A 26,123-nucleotide genomic window follows, 5' to 3' on the forward strand; every position below is an offset into this window, starting at 1 on the left:
CCTGAGTATTTACTTAATTAATTTGAAACTCATGTCCACGCAAGAACTTGCATGTGAATGTCTATATTAGCTTTTTACATAATTGCAACCAAGATATCCTTTAATAAATGAGTAGATGAACAAACTGTGGTACATCCTCACAATAGAGTACTATTAACTGATAAAAAGTAATGGAGCATATACAGCCCTGCAAAAACACAGATGAGTACTTATCAGCAATGATGAGACGTTATCCATTGGTTTGCAGATATGAAATACAGTGAATGAGCTGTGCCTGGAGGTGAAAAGTAAGGTGGTAGGACCAAGGGCAACAACCAGTGCTCACTGGCAGAAATGACAGGGTGATGACACTAACATTTGTAAATTACTGAAGGGAAAAAAAAAAAAAACTGAAAAAAAGGAAGGTAAAATATGGACTTTTTTATAAATTCAAAAACAAGGAATTAATAACAACAACTATTACTGGAAGTCTGATAGGCAGAAGAAAGTGGTAAAAGAAATGCAGACTTCATGGAGAACACTGAAAGTGGTAACTACCTGGAAAATATATAAGATATTTTTCTTGTTATTTAAATCTCCTTAGATATAATTGTCTATCTGACAAAAATAGTAAGGTGTGGGTAAAAACTTAAGATGTATCTAGACAACTGCACAAATGTTTGTCAGGAAGAAATGATACTATACTATGGTAAGATAGCTGAAGTGGTATAAATATCACTGGAAGATTGACTGTTATTAAAGATGAATATATTGGGACACCTGGGTGGCTCAGCAGTTGAGTGTCTGAGTTTGGCCCAGAGCGTGATACTGGAGTCCTGGGATAGAGTCCCATGTCAGGCTCCCTGCATGGTTCCTGTTCTCTGTGTTTCTGCCTCTCTCTGTGTCCTCTTATGAATAAATAAATAAAATCTTTTTTTAAAAAAAGATGAATACACATACCTTGCAGCAACCAATTAATATCAAAAAGAACAAAGAGATAGCTAATAATCCAACAAGAGAGATAAAGTAAAAATTTTTAAAGATTCAATAAAAAGAAAGAAAAAGAAGGCAGAAAAAAGGAAAAGAGGAGCAAAGATCAAATTGGACAAACTGCAAAATGATAAACTCAACTGTATCAAGAATCACACTAAATGTAAACTGTCTGAATACCCCCAATGAAGGGTTCTTGGGGGTTCAGTTGGTTAAGGTCTGCCTTTGGCTCTGGTCATGATCCCGGGGTCCTGGGATTGAGTCTCACATGGGGCCCCCTGCTCAGCAGAGTCTGCTTTTCCCTCTCCCTCTGCCCCTCTCCCTCTACTTCACTCATGTGCTCTCTCTCTCTCTCAAATAAATAACATCTTTAATAAATATAAATTTATATTATATTATTATTATATAATATATAATATATATTACATATAATATAATATATATTATAAATTATATATATTATATATAATATATATAAATAATATTATATATTATATTATTTATAATAAATATAAATATCCCAATGCAAAGATATGTATTTTGAATTGGATAAAAAAGCAGGACTCATATCATTCTGGTTATAAGAAATGTACTTTAAATATAAAGAAACAATTAGGTTAAAAGTTAAAAGACATAGAAAGATATACCATGCTCACACTAATTAAAACAAACTAGAGTTGCTCAATAAACATTAGGCAAAGTAGAGTTTAGAACAAAGAATACTACTGAGGATAAAAAAGGTCATTTCATAATGATAAAGGAGTCAAGTCATCAGAGAGAGCAATCTCAATCTCAATCTCAATCTCCTTTATGTACTTAAAAACAGATCTTCCAAATACAGGAAGCAAAAACTAATAGAATTGTAAGGAGAGATAGAAAGATCCACAATTTCCTTTTCTCAATAACTGAGAGAACAAGTAGATGAAAAATCAACATGCATACAAAGTTTGCATCACACATCTGACACATGTAAGAAAATCACCTTATAATCAGCAGAAGACCTGTTTACAGAATACACTCTGTTCATATACACATATCATCCTATCTGAAGTTATATTTTTGGATGTGAGAACTTAGACAAGAGAGTAAAATCTCCAATGCCCATTTCTCTTACATAAACACTCCCTGTTGTAAGCAATAGTACAAACAGTGCTATAATATACAGAGCTCTTGTTAAAGTACAGATTCTGAAAGAATAAAGCCTGGTACGAGGCCGAAGATTCTGCATTTCTAACAAGTTCTCGTGTGTTGCCCTTGAAGTGGCAAGAGACTAGAAGATGGGAGGAAGCGAAAAGAGGAAGCTGGGGTCACATTAGTTTTGCCTACTTCTAGAAAATCAATGACAGATAAAAACGTAACATTTTTTGAGTGAATCTAATGTGGTTAGCCATGGTGTAAAGCATACAGTATGTATTATTTCATTGTATCTTTAAAACTGTTCTATGAAGTAAATACTATAATTATTATAATTTTTCAGAGATGGAACTTGAGATTTCGAGAGGTCAGTTATTTACACATATCCCAGAGCTATCTAACTACCCAGCTTAGCAAAGCATAGGTGTTGGAGGCACTAAACGGGCTCCATGGAAACTTTCTTTTCCCAATATTTCACCTAAAATCATATCAATTTCAGATTTCTATTTCTTTTGAGTCCTTCCTACTCTACCTCACTGGAAAGACCTAAGCCTAACCACAAAACTGAAGCAGAGAACTGTCGCAAATACCACTAGGATAACCAAGCTGGCAAGTATTACTGTAAATAGATGCATTAAACATATTTTGGCTCATTTTTCTGTTGTGTTTTAAATGGATGTTTAATATTTTAACTGAAATAAAGTACAATTAATTGATACAAAATTAAAGGCAAGAGAGCTGAAAAATTCTAATCTTCACTATGATGTCAAGTTAGACCTACTTTTATCCATGTAGCTACATGAGTGATGATGATGAACTGGGGAAAGAGGAATCAGACATACACTGATGATTTCAAGAAGGAAGCAATATACTGTATTATTCCAAAATATTCTATAATGTGTATTGTTCTTAAAACCAGGGAAAAGTAGCTTAAAAATTGTAACTGAATAAATATTAGTTATCAAGTATTCCCCTGATTCTTCCCATTTCCTCAAATACTAGCATTAGTCATAGAGTTGAGGAAAGATTAATAGATATATATTTGTAAGTATTTCCAGAGGTTAGAAAATTTGAAGTACTGTCCTAGCTAATGACGAAAAAATAAGGAAAAATCTATGCAGTGAAAAATCAAATACCCTAAATTAAAGTCTCCTTGAACAGGTGTAACATAGTGAATGCCAGAGTCCCTGCAGCTTAGCAGAACAGGTGGTGCTCAGGCATCTCCCAGTGCTTGAGGTTTATTTCTAAGTACTTTCATCATCTCTAAAAGGGAGGTGGTAATTGTGTTCCCCTAGCCACAAAAGATAAAATAAGTATAAACAAACACATAATGTCCTCTCAACCACTTGGCACTTTATGGAAGATATTTGATTTTTTTTTTCTTGAATTTTTAATTTTACAAGAAACCTACAAAAAACCCGTCCTTAAAACAAAATTTAGATTTATTTTATCCTCTAAGTCAGGGCTTAGAAACCAGTCACATGGCCCTTAACACCTGCCTCTTTTGCTGCCTTTAAAGTATTAAGTTCTACTAGTTGTCAAATTAAATATCATGGCACAGCCATGGCATATGGAAGAGGCAGATGAAATTTTCATTTCAACATTAAACTTTCCAGAAAAGGAACAAATGTGGACAAGGAGAAGAAAATAAATGGTATGTTTTGGCAACAAGGAATGTATCTCTAGTTTTGTGGCAAACAGCACTCAATCAAAAAAAATTTGTTGCTGAAGAATGCAATCACAAATAATTTTTATAAATAGCTGAAAATATCGTCTTGCTGATAGGTGAGGCTAGATTTTCAGAATTTTAATAAAAATTTTCACATATGTCTGTCTAGCAACAATGAACGCTATGTTTGCCCTGGATAGAAGGGTATGATCAATGTTTTCTTTTTAAAGATTTATTTATTCATTTGAGAGGGTGGGGAAGGGCAGAGGGAGAGGGAGAGAGAGAAACTTAAGCAGATTCTGTGCTGAGTGCAGGGTCCACTTTGAGACTCAGTCTCACCACCCCAAGATCATGATCTCAGCCAAAATCAAGAGTCAGATGCTTAATTGACTATGCCACCCAAGAGTCCTATGACTAATGTTTTTTTTTTTTTTCAAAAGATCTTATTTATTTACTCATGAGAGATACAGAGAGAAAGGCAGAGACATAGGCAGAGGGAGAAGCAGGCTCCCTATGGGGAGCCTGATGCAGGACTCCATCCCAGGACTCCAGGGTCAAGACCTGAGCCGAAGGCAGATGCTCAAACCCTGAGCCACCCAGATGCCCCATGACTAATGTATTCAGTACAATAGCTGAGAAGACCCCATCACTGAAAAGTAATAATCACAGACTATGTAGGAGATAATATAGAAATTTATGAAAAAGTTAGAGTAAAACAATTATGAAACTCCACCTCTAACGTAGTTTATTCACAATCCTTCCCATATTTCCTCCCTGACAAGAACAGAAGTCTTTGCCAAAATTTCAGTTACCTCTTGACCTGTTAAGCCAAACATTTCTATGCAAATAATCCTTTTATGCTGTACCAGTTTTATGCCATATGAGTTCTAACATATTTTTAGCAAGTAATCTGGGGCAAGAATCCTCTTAAAACTGCTTGTTTACCCTATCTTGCCAGATTGCCAACCTTGCGTTTTGAACTTTGCAAAGTCAGCTGTGGCATAGCAGGTCCACCAAGAGTCAACAGCAAAATGCTGCCATGAGTTGTTGGAACACAAGAAAAGAAGGGGCTTCAAAAGACCCAAAAGTAGCAGTACCTTCTTGGTGGGTACCAAAAAGACCTGAATCAACTCTCAAAACAATTCTTTGGTTTATTGCTTTTATTTAAAATTTTCCAGCCATCTAATTGACAACATTCACAAAGCATCCACAAATGATGCAGAAACAAAAGCGGATAGTATACATAGTCCAAAGGCAAGGAGTTTTTTCATAAAACCTGTCTTTCTGTATTAGTTCTATTACCTTACTGACATGCACTTGGCCTCCCCTCCTGCACCCTTCCCCCACCAAGTGACTCAGTTTTTTCACATTGAACACTTCCTAGTTGCATACAAAAAGCTTAGATGCCCAAGAGCATTAACATAACAGTTTCCCCCATGAGGTATTACAATCCAGGTTGAGAAACAAAAAGCAACAGAATTATAGAGAATACTTTCAAAACTAACACTGTGGTCTGATATATTCAAAGGCACTGAAAAACGTGCATCTCAAGATCAACCTTGCAGAAGCAGAATTCTAAATATTCATAAGCAACAAGATCTTTACTAAAACTCATCTCTTCAGTCAAGACAACAAAACTAACCCTACTCAGGTAGATAGCTATTCATAATGAACGAAGCATTTTGAAGAGAAAACCAGATTATAACATTTAATCCTGAAAGTTTTATTTCATAAACCTATTTATATGGAGACAGACTCTATATCTAAAAGTGCAGATTTTTTTAAATTTCCTTCACCATTTGGGGGATGGAAAAGCATCCCTGATTTGTATATTAAAGCACAAGCATCTGTCCTACTGATGATATTCTAGGGAAGCACATTAGCATAAAATTTAACGATGTCAAATAAGTGGATGTGAAATAGGGACTGCGTAAAGACACTATTTCCAAGGCTGACAGAAACATCACTGTTTAGAAATGCAAATGAAACCATTATGTTCAATAATTATATGAAAATATGAACAGTTCAGCATGTTTTCCAGCCCTGATGGCGGTTAATGGGATGTACGCTTATGTAAATAACTACTATTAAAGCTAATGCTGAAAAAAACTAATAAATTCATACTAAAGCAACTGATTTAGTATGCTTTTAAACCCCAGCAGTGCTCACTTATTAGAAAAGAGTGCATTATTATGTTTAGAACTCATTACTGCTACAAGTCACTGCAACTCCATCAATTACCATGCATTAATGAAAATGGGACACATACAAAAAAAATTATTGCCTCTCAGCAGTTTTCTTTAAAGACAAAATCTAGGGGTATTACCATCATGGGGCCTTGTAGGGAACTTATCCACATTATAATCTTTATTACTGAAACAGTATTCCCAGCATCATCACCCTAGGGTATTTTGATCATAAAAAGGGCTAACCTTTATATAAAAATATCAATATTTTACAAGATTGACCATTTAACATCAGTGAGAAATGTTTACTACTTGAATTTTGGCACCTGGTCCCTTTTTTTTTTTTTAAAGGGAGGCTAAGAAATGAAAATATACAGAGACAGTCATACCAGTAAAGAGGATAGATGGTTTAATTCCAAGTTATTCCCTGATCTAACAAATAAGTCCTATATTCAGTTCTACATTTGTATGTCTCAATGAATTCTGTGGAACTAAGGTACTGGATTTTTAAGAACAGACCTAAAATTTCCTTTTTGGCCACAAGATGGACTTTCTTGTGATACATTAAATATTTAGTACAAGAAATTAAGAAGCTAGAAAAGACTTGTAGTTTAAAATTCAAGTTTAGCTAGCACCTAATAGCAAGGAAATGCTGACAGGGCAGGAATGCAAATATAGAAATGCCTTTGCTCTCATTCATGTCACCTTTCACAATTTACTGTTTAACATATGTAATTAAAGTGCTCCTTCACTGTTTTCTAGCATTCAGAAAAACACAAAACACCTCAGTACCTACTAAATGTGAAAACATTTACTAAACCTCAGACACAGACTTGTTATATATGATTATATGTTTATTTCAAAAGTCTGAAAGTGGGATCCCTGGGTGGTGCAGCGGTTTGGCGCCTGCCTTTGGCCCAGGGTGCAATCCTGGAGACCCGGGATCGAATACCACGTCGGGCTCCCGGTGCATGGAGCCTGCTTCTCCCTCTGCCTGTGTCTCTGCCTCTCTCTCTCTCTTTCTCTCTCTCTCTCTCTCTGTGATTATCATAAATAAATAAAAAAAATAAAAAAAAAAAGTCTGAAAGTCACATCAGTCCAAACATTTGCAGTTTTAGGTCTTATTTGTTTATTCATCTCTCAAGAAGCTTTCACTACAATTTAGATATAGTATCACCAGGTGGTGGTAGAGTGCTATAATTGTGCAGCTTCAGTGATAAAGTCTAAGTTTCTCCCAAGAGTCTGACAAAGCGACTCAGGCATTACAATTCATTCATGTAACATTAAGTTTTGAGTTTATACTGAGTATCAGGTACTGTACTAGATTCTCAGTGAATTATACTGTACAAGAGAGAAATGATGTCCCAGGAGGGAAACAGACAATAAATAAATATATAATAGACTGTCAAGTGCTATGAATAATCAACACCCATTCACAACTAAAAAAAAGAAAAAAACAACCTCTTAGCAAACTAGGAAGAAAACAAAAATTCCTCAGTGTGATAAAAGGTACCTATTTAAAACCTATAGTTGGGCCACTTGCATGGCTCAGTGGTTAAGCATCTGCCTTTGGCTCAGGTCAGGGTTCCAGGGTCCCGAGATGGAGTCCCCACATCAGGCTCTCTGCAGGAAGCCTGTTTCTTTTCTTCCTCTGCCTATGTCTCTGCCTCTCTCTGTTTCTTTCATGAATAAATATAATCTTTAAAAAAACCCGATATCTAATATCAATCTTAAGGATGAAATACATATTTCCCACTAAGATATAAAACAAGGCAAGGATGTTCTCAGTCATCATTTCTATTCAGTACCTAACTGGAGGTACTACAATAAAGCAAGAAAAAGAAATATAAGGCATAATGACTAGAAAGAACTAAAATTGTTTTTATTTGCAGATGCTGTAATTCTGTAACAATAAAATCCTAAGAACTCAGTAAAACAACTATTAAAATTAACAATGATAATTTAGCAAGGTCAAAAAAATAAAATCAATATACAAAAATCAATTATATTTCTAAATCCAACAATTATAAATTGAAATTAAAACTAAATTAAACAAACTTTTCAAAATTGGCAGACTCCCCTCTGCTGACTAGAATGTGCACATGAATACTGAAGCTTGGAATGCCAAGTTAAAAAGCATGGCTCCCTAAAATTTATGGAGTCAGTGTACTTGCCTAAAATTGTCAAAATTCAGATGCTCTTTTACATGGAAAACAAATAAATATGTATCTTGTTTTGATTATGGTTACTCTGGCACTTCTTGTTATATACAAAAAAAAGTTTAATCCTGACACAGATTCATAAAATACCCATGAGTATGCTCTTTCCACTCAGCCTTTTCAGCTTTGTTCCTACATTATTTTCCTTGAGATCTATTCTACTCCTTGCTAAGATTCTTAGCAATTCCTAACTGATTTCTCTTGGCAATAAGCTTTCTTAAAAAAATGCTTTAAAATTTTTAAAGGATGTTCCCTCATATAGCCAGAAGCATTTTGCTTCAAAAAAAAAAAAAATACAGACTTTTCAAAAACTAGAAATCTAGTTACTCTCTGGGCAAGAGAAGTCTAAATGAGAACTCTAAAAGGAAAAAAAAAATCTTCAAATGGACAGCATCTGAAATAAAAGATAATATTTGCAAGATTTATCAACTATGGCTTTGGTATGTTGTAAACTTTTTCAGGGCAAGGAAATATTTTTGTAGACCTTAAATTTTTATAGAACATGTACAGTTTTTAAAAACCTTGCATATTTTAGCTCATCTGATCATCTTATGTGGTAAACAGTTCAGATACTATTAACATGTTGAAATTAAGACCTGCAGGGGTTTATCCAAGGTCGTATACCTAGTTAAAGGCAAAATTAAGTCAGGATTTTAAATTTTATGATTCTAGTGCTAAAGTGTTCTTGATATACACATTGAGATAAGTCTTGAGACTTCCAGTCTCTGATTAACTGAAAGTTTACAAAAAGGAGTTTTCATATAAATTTTTAAGGATAAAGAAGCTGCCTCAGCAGCATAAAGCACTTCTCTGCTGTCTCAAATTACTATAAGATACTATACAAAGAATATACTTATAAATACTGTGATACTACTCAATGATTATACTTAACATTGACTAAAACTTCCTCTCATTTCCTTTGGCTCTAGACTGCTTAACTAGTTCCTGTGCTTTTAACACTGATGTCTTGGGGGTTTATTGTGAGACAGAAGCGTTTGGCAACTTTCCCCTACCATTAGACTAGTAGCTATGCTTCACTACAGCATACAGGCTCTCTTCTCTACCATCAAACTTTCTCTAGTACAAATTTCTCACTAGGGCAATTACTATTTCTAACCTTCTTTTCTGTTGGTTTCATCTCCTGTTTTTTCTCTTTTGCCTCTTGCCACTTTTCCTGTGTTTATCAGCTTTTGTGTGGAATGGCCAAAAATAAACACATCATAACAATTATTTGAAAAACTGACCAACAGGAACACAACAAAAATTATCTTTAGATATTTGGATTTTCTTGGTTAGATTTATTTAGAAATTCAAGGACTGCTTAAGATTATACGGACACAAAGGACTAGTTCTCCATTTGGTTCTGCTCTTCATAAGCCTGAGGATTTAAGAAAACAGCTCAATAAATTGGGATTTCTGTATTAACAAAAGATAAGGCATCAAACCTGGCATCTATCTTTAGGGAGATCTATTTCAGATACTCAGTTAACTTTTTTTTTTCTCTCAGTTAACTTCTGATCATTACATGATTACACAGTAATTAGTTGTACTACCAAAAATCTAGTACTTGGAAATGCAGAATCTTAGGTGTAACTATGAAAATAAAAAAGGAAATATTATATGTCTCTAACTGAAGTGAGGAAATTACCATCTGAATCATTTAAATATTCACAATTAAAGGCCATGCTAAAGTTAAGAACAACTAAGACAAATTTGCTACTGCCTAATAATAAAGTCATTAATTACATTCTTCAAATCTAAGGCGATTATAAACTAGTACAGCAAGTGGATTTAGCTTAAGAGATTACGTCAAAATAGCCATTTAAAGACCATTAATATAAAATACTAAACAAAATAATGAACTCTCCTAAATAATAATTATCACAAAATTGACTTATTGAAAGTCTATTTCTTCATGCAAGAACTACTGAAACTTTCCAAAGTAATTTTAAATGATTTAAACAGATTTAGTACTGTTTATCCAGTGCAGAACTATCACTCGAAAAACTTTTTTAATTAAAGAGATGTACAAAATCAATATTTTTTTTTTTTTTTTTTTTTGCATTTCAGTCTGCTAAGCTTATTTACCTGTGGGCATCAAAAACAAATGAATCCCTTAGCCTCAAGAGGGCCATTTTAGAAGTCTCAGCACACATCTATTTGAATCCCAGTGTTACTCACTATAAAGCAACAAAGAAGTTGCTCTCTGTGGGTGCTAAGGTTCCACATCTGGAGCCTTCAACAAGCCAAAGAAATAAAAACACTATCAAAATCAAACTTAGGAAGTAAAGCTGTTCATTTTATTATAAAATGAGTACACACCACAGCTATTAAAAGGATTACAGACAATAAGGAGGTGGAGAAATCCCTAAAAGCAAATCTCATAAAAAAATACAAAATAATATTTTAAAAATAATTGTCAAAACACATTAACACTCAACCAGAATTAAAAACAAAAGAAAATTAGAATACCTGAAAACACAATAATGTTTAGAAACACTACCCTAGTACAGTTACACTGCAAAGCCTTTTCACCTTAAACTTAGAATACAGAATAAAAATACTAAAGAACTAAGTACATGTTAAATACTATCTAATTCTGCTTGGGCTGCCATGACAAAGTACCAAAGACAAAGTGGCTTAAACAACAGAACTTTATATGCTCACAGTTCTGGAGTCCAGCAAGTCCAACACGGTCCTGCAGGGTTGGGTTTCCAGGGAGAGCTCTCTTTCTGGCCACCTTGCTTCATATCCTCACAAGGTGCAGAGCTGGTAGGGATGGGGAGGAGAAAGAGAGAGAGAGAGAGATCTTTCCTCCTCTACTTACAGGGGCACAGTTCTACTGGATTAGGGCCTGACCCTTATGACTTCATTTAACCTTAATTACCTACTAAAAACCTCTCTCTAGACACAGTCACATTGAGGGGACTTTAAACACATGAATGTTGGAGGGGTACAATTCAGTCCACAGCAAATAATAGAAAAATGAACCTTGCTAAACCCAGACAGAGGGCAAAGAGATTGAAAAGCACAATCTCATATTTCAATACTCCAAAGCATGTAAATTTAGCAGTTGGATAAATTTATCAGAATTTAAGATTTGGGGATCCCTGGGTGGCGCAGTGGTTTGGTGCCTGCCTTTGGCCCAGGGCGCGATCCTGGAGACCCGGGATCGAATCCCATGTCGGGCTCCCGGTGCATGGAGCCTGCTTCTCCCTCTGCCTGTGTCTCTGCCTATCTCTCTCTCTCTCTCTCTCTCTCTCTCTCTCTCTCTGTGTGACTATCATAAATAAATAAAAATTAAAAAAAAAAGAATTTAAGATTTGTTTCATTATTACAGAAGAACTAAAAATCAGAAAAGGTACTAAAAAATAGAAAACAAATTTTAATCATTGGCTGGCACATTTGTTTTGACATGTAAGTACACTCAAAATTCTCTTCCAGCCTTAAAACAAACTAAAAAACATTCTTTCAAATATAGGTATCCCTTTGGCTAGACAACATCTCTTTAACTTCACAGCTTTTACTTTCCCACCCCTACTCGGACTTGGGTCTTAGACTTAAAGCCATTGCAAACTGGTTTATTACCCTAAAATGCCATTGAAATGCTCCTGCATTCAAAGACTTGTATAAAATCACAAAGGCATAAAGTAGCTGATCCAAGACTCTGCTATAAGCTTTCTTATTAAAAATTCAGTACAGTTGCAAGAATACCACAGTTGCTCAAAGAACCATTAAGATACACAAGTTAGGGTAGTTAGTATAGGTATGAATTCTTAAAGAATTCTAAAAGCCAAGTAGTATAAAAAAATTATCAGAGAATATGTACTAAAGAAGAAAATTAGAAAATTAGTAAAAGGAGCAATGACAAAGACATAGAAATAAACTGTAATAAGCAGGAAAAACCAATGAATTTTTCCTACTTTATAAGTAGGGACCAAATAGGGAGGCATAAAAATGAAGGTCATATATGCTATGTGGTATCAGTAACTAAGCATTTAAATGTCAAAATTAAGAATATGCATTTGAAACTTTGGGCCATAAAAAGGCATGGAAAGGGATTAAAAAGCCAAGTGGCAAAATAAAAATAGTCCTTAAGAAAGATTAACGTGAGAGCAGTGATGGAATGAAGCAGGTCAAAAGACAGTATAGAAGGAGACAGTGACAAAAAGATAATACAGAGTAACACAGGAATACAGAAAAGTGTCCAAGAAAACAGCAAAAAATGCGCTCAGAATTTCAGAGGGAAATGATAAAGGCATGGCGACTGAATGAAAAAGCCAAAACACAAGAAAATCTCAGGAACATTCTACAAGTCAGGGTTTCTGGATAACTGAGGATGAGTACCAAAAAATTTTTAACCAATTTTGAATAAAAAAGCAACATAAAATATATTCCCAACTTTCATAAATTGTTAACTATAAAGCACACTAGAAAAGCAATTAATATCTGTTATAATTTACTGCTGCAAAAATAATTTGGTATAATGGAAAGCCACTTGGTGTCAAAAATTTTCACTCTTAATTCCAGTGGGCTGTTCCAGTCACCTCTCCAGACTGGTGTCTTTACCTGTAAAATGGGAATAAGAGTATCTGCATCACTTAACTGTGTTATTGTGAAAATTAAAAAGTACATGTGTGGGGCGCCTGGCTGGCTCACTAGGCTGGCCATCCAACTCTTGATTTTGGCGCTGGTCATGATCTCAGGGTGATGTGAGATCAAGCCCACCTCAGGCTCTGCACTGAACCCAGAGTCTCCCTGTCCCTCACCTCCACCCCCCTCCATGCTTGTACACACACTCTCAAATAAACAAAATCTTAAAAGAATAAAGTAAAAAAAATACACGTGGAAGTGCTCTGTAAATAGAAACGTAAGATGTCTTACTAAATATAAGACATCTTACTAAAAGAAGTACTAGAAGTACTAAAAAGTAATAGGGAATAAAAACAATTTAACTTTATTTCAATGCCTCAGAATTATGACTATGAATATTAACTACTGCACTACATTTATTATATGAAGGTCTTGAGATACATCTAGGTGGGCAGAGTTCTAGACTGCTTACATTATGAGTTCCTACATGATTTTTAATAATTTTCCTGTTAAGTCCCCTGTCAGCTTAAATATTCTCACTGTAGCTCCGAACCTTACTTCCAGTTTTCTGTTTCTAATCTGCACTAGATTTATAAACTAGACAGCAGATAATGAGTTTATTATTATCCACATGACAGCTTCAGGAATTCTCATACAACAAATGTGCATACCTAGGGGACGAGAGCAAGTGAGGAATGCTTCTTTTTATTTTTATTCTTGGATTAGTTCCAGACAGGTAAAGTATAAATGCAATACCCTACCACAGAGTAACTTATCCCATAAAGGCCTCCTGGAATTAAATTAAGTATATGAGTAAAATTTTATACTTTTTAAATTTTCTGCCAACATTTCTCCTCAATTCCTCCCTGTAGTTAGTATTAATATCCAAGTATTTTTAAGAGAACAAAATAATCCTTAAGAGCAGTTTAGACAACAACGCCAGTAATAATTAGTTTTTTCGTTAAGCAGGCTTATTTCTCTAAAATACAAGTAAAAAAGAGTTATTTAATCTGTTATTAAGATTTTAAATCTTAATATTTAAGATTTACCCAGACATTCCAGGGTAGTATACAATAATAATGGTCCAAAACCTGTTAAAGTCATACAGGATCACAGAGCAAATAAAATGGCCTCAAGAAGTACAATTTCCACAGCATTCGAGATAATAATTAGATTAGTAGAACTATATTGTCTAGGGCTTATTAAATTGAATAAACCGAATTTATCCAAGTATATGGAATATATTCTGTCACCACAGAATTTATAAACATAAATAACAAGAACCCAATATTTATTGAAAACAAAAATGCCAAGAGTCATCAGAGCTGGTAAGTGCTTGGCAACATACTTTGCTGCATTTGTCTACCACCCTGTCAAACACCAAAACACCCTCTCTTCTGCTAATCTTCTACATTTTAAGAAGGTCTGAATTTTAATTCTCCCAAAACTGCTTCTAAAACTAGAAACTCTCCTGCCTTCTCTTATGATGGGCCAGAAAAATTAACTAGGAAGGTAAAACTTAACCTTTTGAAACTTATTTCCTTTCTCATGAAACCTATTTCAATTATCTTTCCCCACCCTCCCTATCCACTCAACAGCACTGCACCCAGATCTACAATAGAGCTTCCTACAGTGCGCTTCCTATCCTTGGCAAAAGCCCAACAGATCATGGTAATCTGATTCTGTAGCACGGATATATAGTTAAATAGGAAACTTTGAACACCTCTGAAATATTACTGTTATTCAACATCAGTGATTTCTTTTTACATAATTAGATGAGATTCTTACGAATTTTCTCTAATCTACTTTCAGCACACACATCCTGAGACCTTTGGCTCATTTTAAAACATTCCTCAAAAAGGTTAAGGGTAGTTTCCTTAAAATTCTTTCTTTCCAGAGCCAAGTTTCTAAAATGACCACCTATCCAATGGGCTCAAGTATCTGAGCTATAAGCACCTCTAAAGTTCTCTTCAATTTACTGAGTTCCAGAGAAAAAAATGGGAACAGATCAGGAAGAGAAAAAGATCTGTCAGTCCAGTTTTTGGGAGAGGACAGTCAGACCTGGTTTCCTCCCAGTGAGGACCCAACCCAAGCAGTACAGAGAAGTTACATCTTGCATAGAATTTAGAAGATAAAGCAGAGAGAGTAGATCACTTTCACTCTCTCACCAGGCCTCAAAACAGCCTAGGCATTTGTATAACCTGATGAAAGCCATCAGAGCCCCAGTGAAGAAAGGCAAAGAAATGAGAAGGCATTATTAGCTATCCATTTGTTGTAGAAGAAAACAGAGACTCAGAACTAAGTTCATTAGCTTTTCAAGGTCAGACAGCTTACCAGCACTAAAACAGGATTTTGTCTCTAAAGCCACTATACTTTCTTTATCACTTACTTCCCTTGCTCTGCCAGTTAAAAGAGCAAACATCAGATTTAACTTTCCTTTGGTTAAGCTTTTGATATCATCCTGATCTGAAACATATGTTCTGAAAATATGATTAGCTCAAAAAAATTTTTTAAAGATTTTATTTATTTATTCATGAGAGACACAGAGAGAGAGGCAGAGACACGGCAGAGGAAGAGGCAGGCTCCCTGCAGGAGTCCAATGCAGGACTTGATCCCCACATACCCCCAGCCCAAGGCAGACACTAAACTGCTGAGCCACCCAAGCGTTCCCAATTAGCTCAAATATTAATCAACTTTTCTAATGGCCACATTCTTTGTATCTTAAACTATTACCTGCTAACATGCTTCAGATCAATTCCTATGGGTCATATTTCTTTCTAGTTTTCTCTCTCTTTTCATACTCATTTAAGTAAGCAAAAATCTACTAGGTTCATCAGACTGCTTGACTTTGTGAATGGCATATTCATTCACATAGTTAAGTTCCCAGGAAATAAGCTTTAGTCAAAGACTGAAAATTACAAGAATTTTTATGTTTTAGTAATAAATTCTCTATTCACTGTTAAGAACAAATCTTCAAAAGCCTGGTCCAAATGCAAACAAGTAAAATATATTTTCTCTTTTCCACCAAGGGACTGGTCTGTATTCATATAATGCAATAAATCAAGTTATTAAAACTTTTAAAACAAAAAACCCCATAAATTTAGTATAACACATCTTTAAAATTACAAAAATCAGAATTCGTACAGTTACACAGAAATAGACTGTAAAATGACCTAAAATTATCTGATTTCATATATATGAAAGAGTCTGAATCATTCATGTATGATAGGTAAATGTATCTGTAGTTAAAATTATATTGCTTTAAGTTATAACCTTGTTTTAGGTTTCTAAATTTTATAGGATTTTATGTACTGTAAAATCGTCTGTATTAACCTTTCACAGGTTTATGCTAGTAAAGGAGATTTGCACCTGAGGAATCTACTTGAAATAAAAACCATGGGTGTCACTGTTTTTAAATCATAACTTCCTCTCTTCCTTCTTCCATAGTTCCATAAATACCACCTACCTTTGGTGATTCAAAAAAATTTTTAAACCAATTATATTAACTAGACCAATTCAATTTTTGATAATGGTCTCACACTTACACCAATCTTCATTCACAATAACAAATACTCAAGTCAAATCTTTTCATATTGTATGTAAAATAGTTCCAACTGTGACATATGCCTAAGTCTGACTTTATTTACATCCCTTTGCCTTTTCCTTTCCTTTTTAGCTTATAAGACAGATCAGGGTTTAGTAAACTTTCCTGTAGAGAGCCAGAAGTAAATATTTTAGGCTATGTAGGCCGGAGGTTTTTGTTGCAACTACTCAGCTAGCAGCTGCAGTACAAAAACAGCCACAGATAACACATGAATTAATGGGTGTGGCTAGATTTAGCTGGCACCGTACTGGATTTGGCAGTAGTTTACTGACCCCTGAGCTAAGTCATTGGAAAAATAGGAAAAATAGTGCAAACACATTCACCTGGTATATCTTATGACTTAGGCTGACAGAGGGAAACCATTCAGAGCCATGCTGAATTTTCAGCACCAAATCCATTAATCTTGACTCAAAGAGTGCTAAAATAGAATAGTCCCCAAAAAACAGATTTAACTTTTCTAGATAGTTACACATTTTGGTTAAGCATATTACCAGATAAGCATATTACCAGGCCTTAACTGTGGCCAGGCTTTCAAACTTGCCTACTACCCTCCCTTTCTCCCCTTATTACCCCACTTTGCCCTAATTCCACTGGACATATTTTTTTTTGTCTCAGGAAGGCCAAGGCATCATCACCTCCTTCTCTATATATAAAGAAAGAGGTTTCTATTTCCCCTACTTCTGCTACCAGATAGAGTTGGAGCTGACTTCATTCCCAGTCCCTTTCTCCCTTGCTGCCTTTCACTCTATAAATTGGACAAGGTTAAATAGCCGTTCTTGAAACTTAGCATGGCCATGCAGTAAAGTTCTGGACAATAAATATCTCATGAAAGACTGCTGGCAGCTGGGGGAGGGCTGGGGAGCGGGATGGAAGTGCCCTAAGATCTCATGTTTTTTTCAAAAAAGGAGACTGAGCCACAACTGTCAGAACTCCCCCTTTTCCCTGTCTTAGGGCAAATATGACATCTGGAATTAAAGCAACCATTCTGCAACATGAAATTCTGAAACCATTAGAACAAGCTAAGACGACTGTAGAGTTCCAGTGCTGAAAACTTGAAACCACTGAAGCACTGCCAGAGGTCACTTATCTCCAGTTGTTACATGGGAAAAAACAGACACTGTAAGTGAACTTCTGTCACAAATAAAAATATTCCTAATCTACCTTTTTTGGAAGTCCGAGTCACTATTCCTTGTGAGATGTGAAGAACCCGAAGTGGCTGAGTACAGTCTGTTGTGAGTTATGACTAAACAGCACTACTTTAATCCAGAGAGAAAAGCAGCAGGAAGAATATCACAAAAAAGGGTCTATCCTGACAGTTGACAGCCTAATACAATAAAGTCAATGAGGGCAAAGAAAAGAGAAGACTCAAGATAATTATTCAGATGCTACAGGGTTACAGAAAAGAAATAATTGAGAAAGTACACCTTTAGAATTGTGGGGAAATAAACTTTATAAATATCTACTCAGCAAATCAAATCTAAAAATTCTGATTATACTAATTCCCAATTGTGTATTTCCACTTTTTGAAAAAGAAAAAGTTTAGAACTCATTTTTTACAGTTACATTTTCATGTTTTCCCAAGTGAATTAATTTATCTTTATGTTTCTATTTCCCTGGTATTCATGAAGGTATAGTTACCGTCCACTGGATATGATCATTTTTAACACTTGCAGAACTTTTGAAATGATTATTAAACATCAAGTTAATGGCGATATTGCCAATAAAGGCACTGGTTCCTTGAAGTATTCATAGACTAGTTTAGTTGGTCAATCTATCGCCCAAACTTTAGGGGCAGTTACTTATCTTTTCTATCAACACCACTGCAAAAACACTCCAAGATAAGTAATTCCTCCCAGTCAAAAGAAACTTCAGAAATATGCTTATTTTAACTCACATATTCTTTAAAGTACAATTCTTAAGTTAAAATGCCAGTTTACAAATTATGCTATATTATACACACACACACACACACACACACACACACACTTCCAGTTTTAATCCCTAGTCTTTTCCTCCATGAGAATTTTGGTGGTATTATGCTGCAGTGTAAATACTTAGCAATTACAACATCTACAAATTACAATGGATTTTTAAAAAATTTTTATGATTTCAGAATAGAATTCCTCAGGGCTGTCAAAGCTTTTGCTAGAAAGAATGCCAAATACAAAGAAGCTTCAGGCTCAATTAGAGCAGTGGAACAGAATTCAGTAAAGTTCCAACATTACATGTTAATGTCCAAATTTCTTATTGTCTTTTTTAGTTGACAAATATGTGCTCCGCAGTATAATAGCAGTAGCAGAACAGCTGGGTGGCCATATCAAGCACAAAGGAAGCAACAGCACATGCTGTTAAGTGTCGTTTTGATTGCCTAAAAATGGCAGCCCATGCAGATTTATTCCCTGTTATAAATTAGAACAATTATTTCTCTGGAGTGTATATTTTCTTCATGAAAGAGCCAAACTTCCTGCACATTAAAAAAGAGGACTTTCAAAAAGGATATCTTCCCTTTCTTTGATGATCAGTTCATTCTGTTCTTCCAAATGCCTGATCTTCTTCTCAAATGATTCCTGCTCAGCTCGGAATCGTTCTTCTGTCACTTCCTTTTCCTCACTTACTCTGAAATACAAAAATGAAAAGAAAATGCCTATGAGAATAAGAAAATATGTGCCTAGAGCTGTCATTTACCAAAACTAGATTTTTTTCCAGAGCTGTGCTGACTTCTTCAGGGATAATCTATGCTTTGCTTTTTTAAAAAATTAACCTTCCATAAGGCAATCTTGCATACCTTTGTAATAAAATATGAACATGATTTTTACATCAAAAGTGTTCCCAATCATCAGAAGTATCTTAAATATGGAAAGTCCTACAAAGAATATAAGTTCCCAGTGGTAATCCAGGACAGAAAAAATATCCAACTTTTAAAACACAGTTTCATTTCTTATCAAAAAAGGCACAATCAATGTATTTTGACTTGGATCTTTTTCATATTTTTATTTAAATCCTCTCAATGAAATAAACAATTTATATGTCTTTTAAATATTTCATTAAATATACATTGGTTATTTTAGTCTTTTTCTTGGTACTGACACCTCACATTCCTCAGTAGCATACATAGCTAGACTAGAATAAAAAGATGGCATTAACATAAAAAAAGGTTTGTTATTACAACTATTCTTAGTCCAAAAAGAATTACAAAGTGTTAAAACACACTCAGCAAAAAAATCTGTATCTTCTGTATCTTTAATGTTTACCTCTGAAAAGTATTCCAACTCAATCCTATCAGAAAGAGGTTAATTAAATTAAACAGGAACAATATTAAAACTTACCCTAAAACGACAACCCTAATTTTCATGTTACTCTGCCCTGAATTTTTCTGTTATTGGGACTTATTCCTCCAAAGAGAGTACAACACTTATCCAACAAGATCAAGATCACACAGCAATATGTGTAAAGGAAATCCACAGGGACTCCTTTGAGCTCCTAAATTTACTTCCTTCCAGACCGCTGCTCTACCAGAACAATTTCCAAATAATATGAACTACAATAGCCTTTTCTTTGTTGCTAGCTTTCTGGTGGAGACACTTGATATCAATGAGGTAACAATGAAAATTAGATTTTTGAATGTTTGAGTTGATTACATCTTGTCTTTGAAATAATTTGCATGAAAGTGCATGGCACACAGTAGTATTCAAAAAACAGGTTTATGTCTTGTTGCTCATCATGACTTTAAAGCCATTTCTCCAACCCCTACTATTCATGTTTAGCATACTATTAGGCCCATGAATGGGACTCAAGCCCTTCCTTCTAAGAGGATAAAGTCAAACTGATAACGAATACAAGGAATCCAGACAACTAAACAGACAGACACATGATGACAATTTATCCCCGTCTCAGGTTATCCTGCCTCCATTGTTGCCATTCCTTTCCAAAGCCTTCCTCTTTGTTGCCATTACTCTCAAGCACACTTGCACTACCTTTCACAGTAATTCCTACTGCCTCTCAGTTTTTCTAGAATTGTCAAACGTGTGAACCATGAATTGTTTCTACCATCCCAATCTTCAATCCATCAGTCAGCTTCTGAAACACCTTTGCCAAGATACTATTTCAAATCAAGTAAACCTCCAAAGTGCAAAGTGGAAAACCATGTATATACATGGGGATGCTAGAAAACTGTACTTGTTTCTCTAGGCATCATTATTCTCATTTATGAAGAAAAAAGCTAGTCTAGACAATTTTTAAAATTCTCTCTAGCTAAAGTTTTATAATTTCTTTCACTATACTATAAATATCCTGATACTGTATATATTTGTCCTTTATAAATATGGAGAGCAATTGTAAAGGAATAAAAAAGAAGTTCTCAAACTTAGGTCAAGGTACAAGGCATACAATATTACAATCTAGGCAAAAGTTATAGCCATAGGATGAGAGAGAAAGTAGATGATAAGAGAAATATTAAAAAGTATAAAGATGCAAAATTTGGCATAAGAACAGTATAAAACATAAGAAGTGATGAATCTGTAGGATTATGCATAAAATAAAGATGAGGGGCACCCGGCTGACTCAGTTGGAAGAGCAAGTGACTCTTGATCTCAGGGTTTGAGCCCTACCTTGGGTGTAGAGATTACCAAAAACAATAAATAGACTTAAAAAAGGATAAAGATGGGGCAGCCCTGGTGGCCCAGCAGTTTGGCACTGCCTTCAGCCTGGGGTGTGATCCTGGAGACCCGGCATCGAGTCCCACATCAGGCTCCCTGCATGGAGCCTGCTTCTCCCTCTGCCTGTGTCTCTGCCTCTGTGTGTGTGTGTGTGTGTGTGTGTGTGTGTGTCTGTCATGAATAAATAAATAAAATATTTTTTAAAAAAAGATAAAGATGAAATAAGTGATGCTATATATTGTAAGGAGAGAAAAAACACTGTCAAGGTAAGAAAATCTGTAGCAAAATCTCTCCCCGTTTTGATTGGTAAAATCTTAATGATAAGACTAAAGAGTAAAATCTGTAATTAGATAAGAAAACATTTATTTTCATTTACTTATTAAAAAATATTTACTGAAGGGGTGCCTGGGTGGCTCAGTCAGTTCAGCATCTTGCCTTGGACTCAGGTCATGATCCCAGGTTCTGGATCTAGCCCTGTGCCAGCCCTGGGCCAGGCTCCCTGCTCAGTGGGGAGTCTGCTTCTTTCTCTCTCTTCCTCTGCCCCTCTCCCCTGTGCTCCCTCTCTCTCTCTAAAATAAGTAAAAATCTTAAAAAAAATATTTACTGAATGCCTACTATAGAAAAAAATTAAGTAACTTTAGTCAGTTACAGGATATCCAAAAGGAACATTAGGGGATCCCTGGGTGGTGCAGCAGTTTGGCGCCTGTCTTTGGCCCAGGGCGCGATCCTGGAGACCCGGGATCGAGTCCCACGTCAGGCTCCCGGTGCATGGAGCCTGCTTCTCCCTCTGCCTGTGTCTCTGCCTCTCTCTCTCTCTCTCTCTCTGTAACTATCATAAATAAATACAAATTTAAAAAAAAAGGAACATTAACAATGGGTCTCCATCATTTCAAGACTATTCATAAAAGCCTCTGTAAGTGTAAGAAATGGCCCATCAGCAAGCAATGTTCCAGGGTTAGAAAAATAGTTTTAAAAAAAAGGAAGAATGCCAAGTTTACCTGAACATTAAACTAAACCACAGAGATAGAATATCTCTAAGGATCACTGAGGGCAGAATTGCATATACATATATCTTGTAATGCCAGAGTCTACAATGAGCTTTTCCAAAAACCTAAGGTACTCTATCAAGAAAAATTTGTTGCTATACTATTTAAAGAGGGCTTTTTTGTTGTTGTTGTTTTAATCTTCTGTTATGCTGCTATGGTAAGACTACTCTTTAGCAATTATTATGCTCTGAAAGGCTATAAACTTAAGCTGTGTTAAACACAAAAGGCAACACTTCTTCTGTAGACCTATCTAAAGATATGTATAGTTTCTCTGTGGCCTATTAGCCTAGTTAATATGAGCACATGTACTATACAACCCTTAAATGCAGAGGACTTGCCAATAAAACATCCTCCAGATTTGATATCACCTCTGAAATCTGTCTTCTTCTTAAATTTATGTTCAGTAATATTTCCCTTGAGGTATATGTCCAAGAAAATATCTGCTATCATGATCCACATTTTTCATCAAACATTCTCAGACCACCAAGTAATGTAAGACCTAATCCTCTATCTCATGTGGAGCACAGCAATAAGTTAATTAAGAAAATGAAAATCTAAATACAGGAAAGGGAAATATTTGACTAACAGTATTAAAAAGTTAAAACTAGACAACAGCTTTGTAATATAACTTGATGTCCAGAATTGTAATGCCTCCTGCTTATTCTTTTTCAAGATTGCTTTGGCTATTCGGGGTCTTTTGTGGTTCCATACAAATTTTAGGATTGTTTGTTGTAGCTCTGTGAAAAATGCTAGTGGTATTTGCCTAGGGATTGCATTAAATGTGTAGACTGCTTTGGGTATATGGAGATTCTTTTTTTTTTTTTTTATGATAGTCACAGAGAGAGAGAGAGAGAGAGAGAGAGAGAGAGGCAGAGACATAGGCAGAGGGAGAAGCAGGCTCCATGCACCGGGAGCCCGATGTGGGATTTGATCCCGGGTCTCCAGGATCGCGCCCTGGGCCAAAGGCAGGCGCCAAACCGCTGCGCCACCCAGGGATCCCTTATGGAGATTCTAACAATATTTGTTCTTTCAATCCATGATTATGGAACATTTTTCCATTTCTTTGTGTCATCCTCAAGTTCTTTCCTAAATGTTCTATGATTTTTAGAGTGTAGGTCTTTTATCTCCTTCGTTAGGTTTATTCCTAGGTATCTTATGGTTTTGGGTTAATTGTAAATGGTATCTATTCCTTGATTTCTCATTCTGCTTCTTCGTTACTGGTATATAGAAATGCAACAGATTTCTGTACACTGATTTTGTATCCTGCAACTTTGCTGAATGTGTGTGTCAGTTCTAATACTTTTTTGGTGGAGTCTTTGTGTTTCTACATAGAGTATCATGTCAACTGCAAATGGTGAAAGTCTGACTTCCTTCTTGCCAATTTGGATGTTTTTTACTTCTTTTTGTTGTCTGCTGAAGCTGTAGTCATCAAGACAGTATAGTACTACACAAAAACAGACATACAGATCAATAGAACAGAACAGAAAACCCAGAAATGGACCCATAATTGTATGGTCAACTAATCTTCAGCAAAGCAGGAAAGAATATCCAATGGAAAAAAAGACAGTCTCTTCAACAAATGGTAATGGAAAAACTGGACAGTAACATGCAGAAAAATGAAACTGGACCCCTTTCTTACATGTGACACACAAAAACACATTAAAAATGGATGAAAGACCTAAATGTGAGATAGGAAACCACCAAAATCCTGGAGAAGTACACAGGCAGCAACCCTCTTTGACCTTGGCCAGAGCAACTTCTTACTAGACATGTCTCCAGAGGCAAGGGAAAAAAAAGCAAAAATCAATTATTGGGACTTCCTCGAGATGAAAGGGACTTCATCTGCAAAGCAAAGGAAACAATAAAGTTAAAAAAAATTAACAAGAAAACTAAAAGGCAGCCAAGGCAGCCTAGGAATGGGAGAAGATATTTGCAAAGAACATTTCTGATAAAAGGTTAGTACCCAAAAATCTATAAACAACTTATCAAACTCAACACTCAAAGAAGAAATAATCCAGTTAAGAAATAGGGAGAATCCAGGAGAGCCAAACTGTGGAAGGAGCCACAATGTCCTTCGACAGATGAATGGATAAAGAAAGAGGTGTATATATATATATATGTATATGTATATGTATATGTATATGTATATGTGTGTGTGTGTGTGTGTGTATATATATATATATATATATATATATATATATATACTATAATATATGGAATATTACTCAGCCACCAAAAGGGCTGAATACCTACCATTTACATCAATGTGGATGGAACTGGAAGGTATTATGCTGAGTGAAATCAGTCCATTGGAGAAACACAATTATCATATGGTTTCACTCATATGTGGGAATATAAGGAATAGTGAAAGGGGCCATAAGGGAAAGGAGGGAAACTGAGTAGGGAAAAATTAGAAAGGAAGACAAACCATGAGAGACTCCTGAGAAACAAACAAAAGGGTTGCAGAAGGGGAGGTGGGTGGGCGAGTGGGGTAACTGAGTGAAAGGCATTAAGGAGGGCATATGATGAGATGAGCATTGGGTGTTATACTATATGTTGGCAAATTGAGTTTTAAAAAAGTTTAAAAATAAATTAAAAAAAGGTAATAGCCAGAAGACATTAATAGACATTTTTCCAAAGACATCCAGATTGCCAACAGATACATGAAAAGATGTTCAATATCACTCACCATGAGGGAAATACAAATCAAAACCATGATAAGATATCACCTCATATCTGTCAGAATGGCTAAGATTAGTAACACAGGAAACTACAGATGTTGGTGAGGATGCAGAAAAAGGGTAACTCTCTTACATTGTTGGTGGGACTATAAACTGGTGTGGCAACTCTGGAAAACAATATGGAGGTTCCTTGAAAAGTTAAAAATAGATCTACCCTATAACCTAGCAATTGCACTACTAGGTATTTATCCAGAAGATACCAAAATGCTGATTTGAAGGGGCACATGCATCCCGATGTTTATAGCAGCATTATTTAACAACAGCCAAACTATGGAAATAGCTCAAAGTGTCCATCAACTGATGAATAAAGAAAATATGGTATATGTGTACACACACACACACACACACACACACACATTGGATTATTACTTATTAGCCATCAAAAAGAATGAAATCTTGCCATTAGCAATGATGTGGATGGAGCTACCGTGTATTATGCTAAGAAAAAGAAGTCAACTGGAGAAAGACAAATAGCATATGATTTCACTCATAAATAGAATTTAAGAAACAAAACAGATGAACATATGGTAGGGGGAATAAGAAGAGAAAGCAAATCATAAGAGACTCTTAATGATACAGAACAACCTGAGGGTTAATACAGAGAGAATTGGTGGAGGATGGACTAAAGGGTGATGCATATGAAGGAGGGCACTCGTGATGAGCTCTGGGTATTATATGTAAGTGATGAATCACTGAGTTCTACTCCTGAAATCAATATTATATTATATGTTAAATAGCAATAATCTAAATAAAAACTTGAAAAAAAATGCCCCTTAAGTTAAAACTGGACAAGATAATATTCCCAGTGTTGTTTTGTTATTTACAAGGACAATAGCCTTTTCATGAAGTAAGAAATCATTTACAGCATTTCTTTAATGCTTCAGAGTATTCTTTCAAAAACTTCCACAAACTGTACTCTTATCTATTAAGAAAAGAGAATTCATATCCTTGAGACTTGGATGGTTGGGCTGAAAATTGTGTCAAAAGTATTGAATTTCTTTGAAGTCTTAAGTTTTAAGCTTAGTCATCCTTGCACATTTTGTATTTTTCTACATAAAAAAAATCTTTCCAGTTTTAATATAAGAAGTTTTCCCACATTCATCTATTCTTAATTTTCTAGTAAATCTAGCATTCTAGAAAAAGATTTATTTTATAGCTTTGCATAATCCTTATATTCTTCCAGGTACTACTCCAGGAATGGGCAATTTTACATTAATGTGAAAGATAAGGTCAAGACAGCAAAGCTTCTATTCTAAAGAGAATTGCAGCTCATTCCATGGTAAACCAGATAAATTTCTTGCCTTTTT

General features: G+C 35.2%; 1 protein-coding gene across 19 annotated transcripts in view; it reads right to left on the bottom strand.

Moving 5' to 3' along the window:
* KIAA1328 (KIAA1328 ortholog) overlaps window positions 1–26,123 on the bottom strand; it is a 373,028-nt gene that overhangs the window by 295,716 nt on the left and 51,189 nt on the right. For all 19 annotated transcript variants that reach the window (XM_025429035.3, XM_049112695.1, XM_025429030.3 and 16 more), the window contains one exon: window positions 18,875–18,990. In XM_025429035.3, the coding sequence (XP_025284820.1) occupies window positions 18,875–18,990 (116 nt within the window). The remainder of the gene's footprint in view (window positions 1–18,874; window positions 18,991–26,123) is intronic.

The sequence above is a fragment of the Canis lupus genome, chromosome 7 (assembly GCF_003254725.2).
Source record: "Canis lupus dingo isolate Sandy chromosome 7, ASM325472v2, whole genome shotgun sequence".
In the NCBI taxonomy this organism is placed as follows: domain Eukaryota; kingdom Metazoa; phylum Chordata; class Mammalia; order Carnivora; family Canidae; genus Canis; species Canis lupus.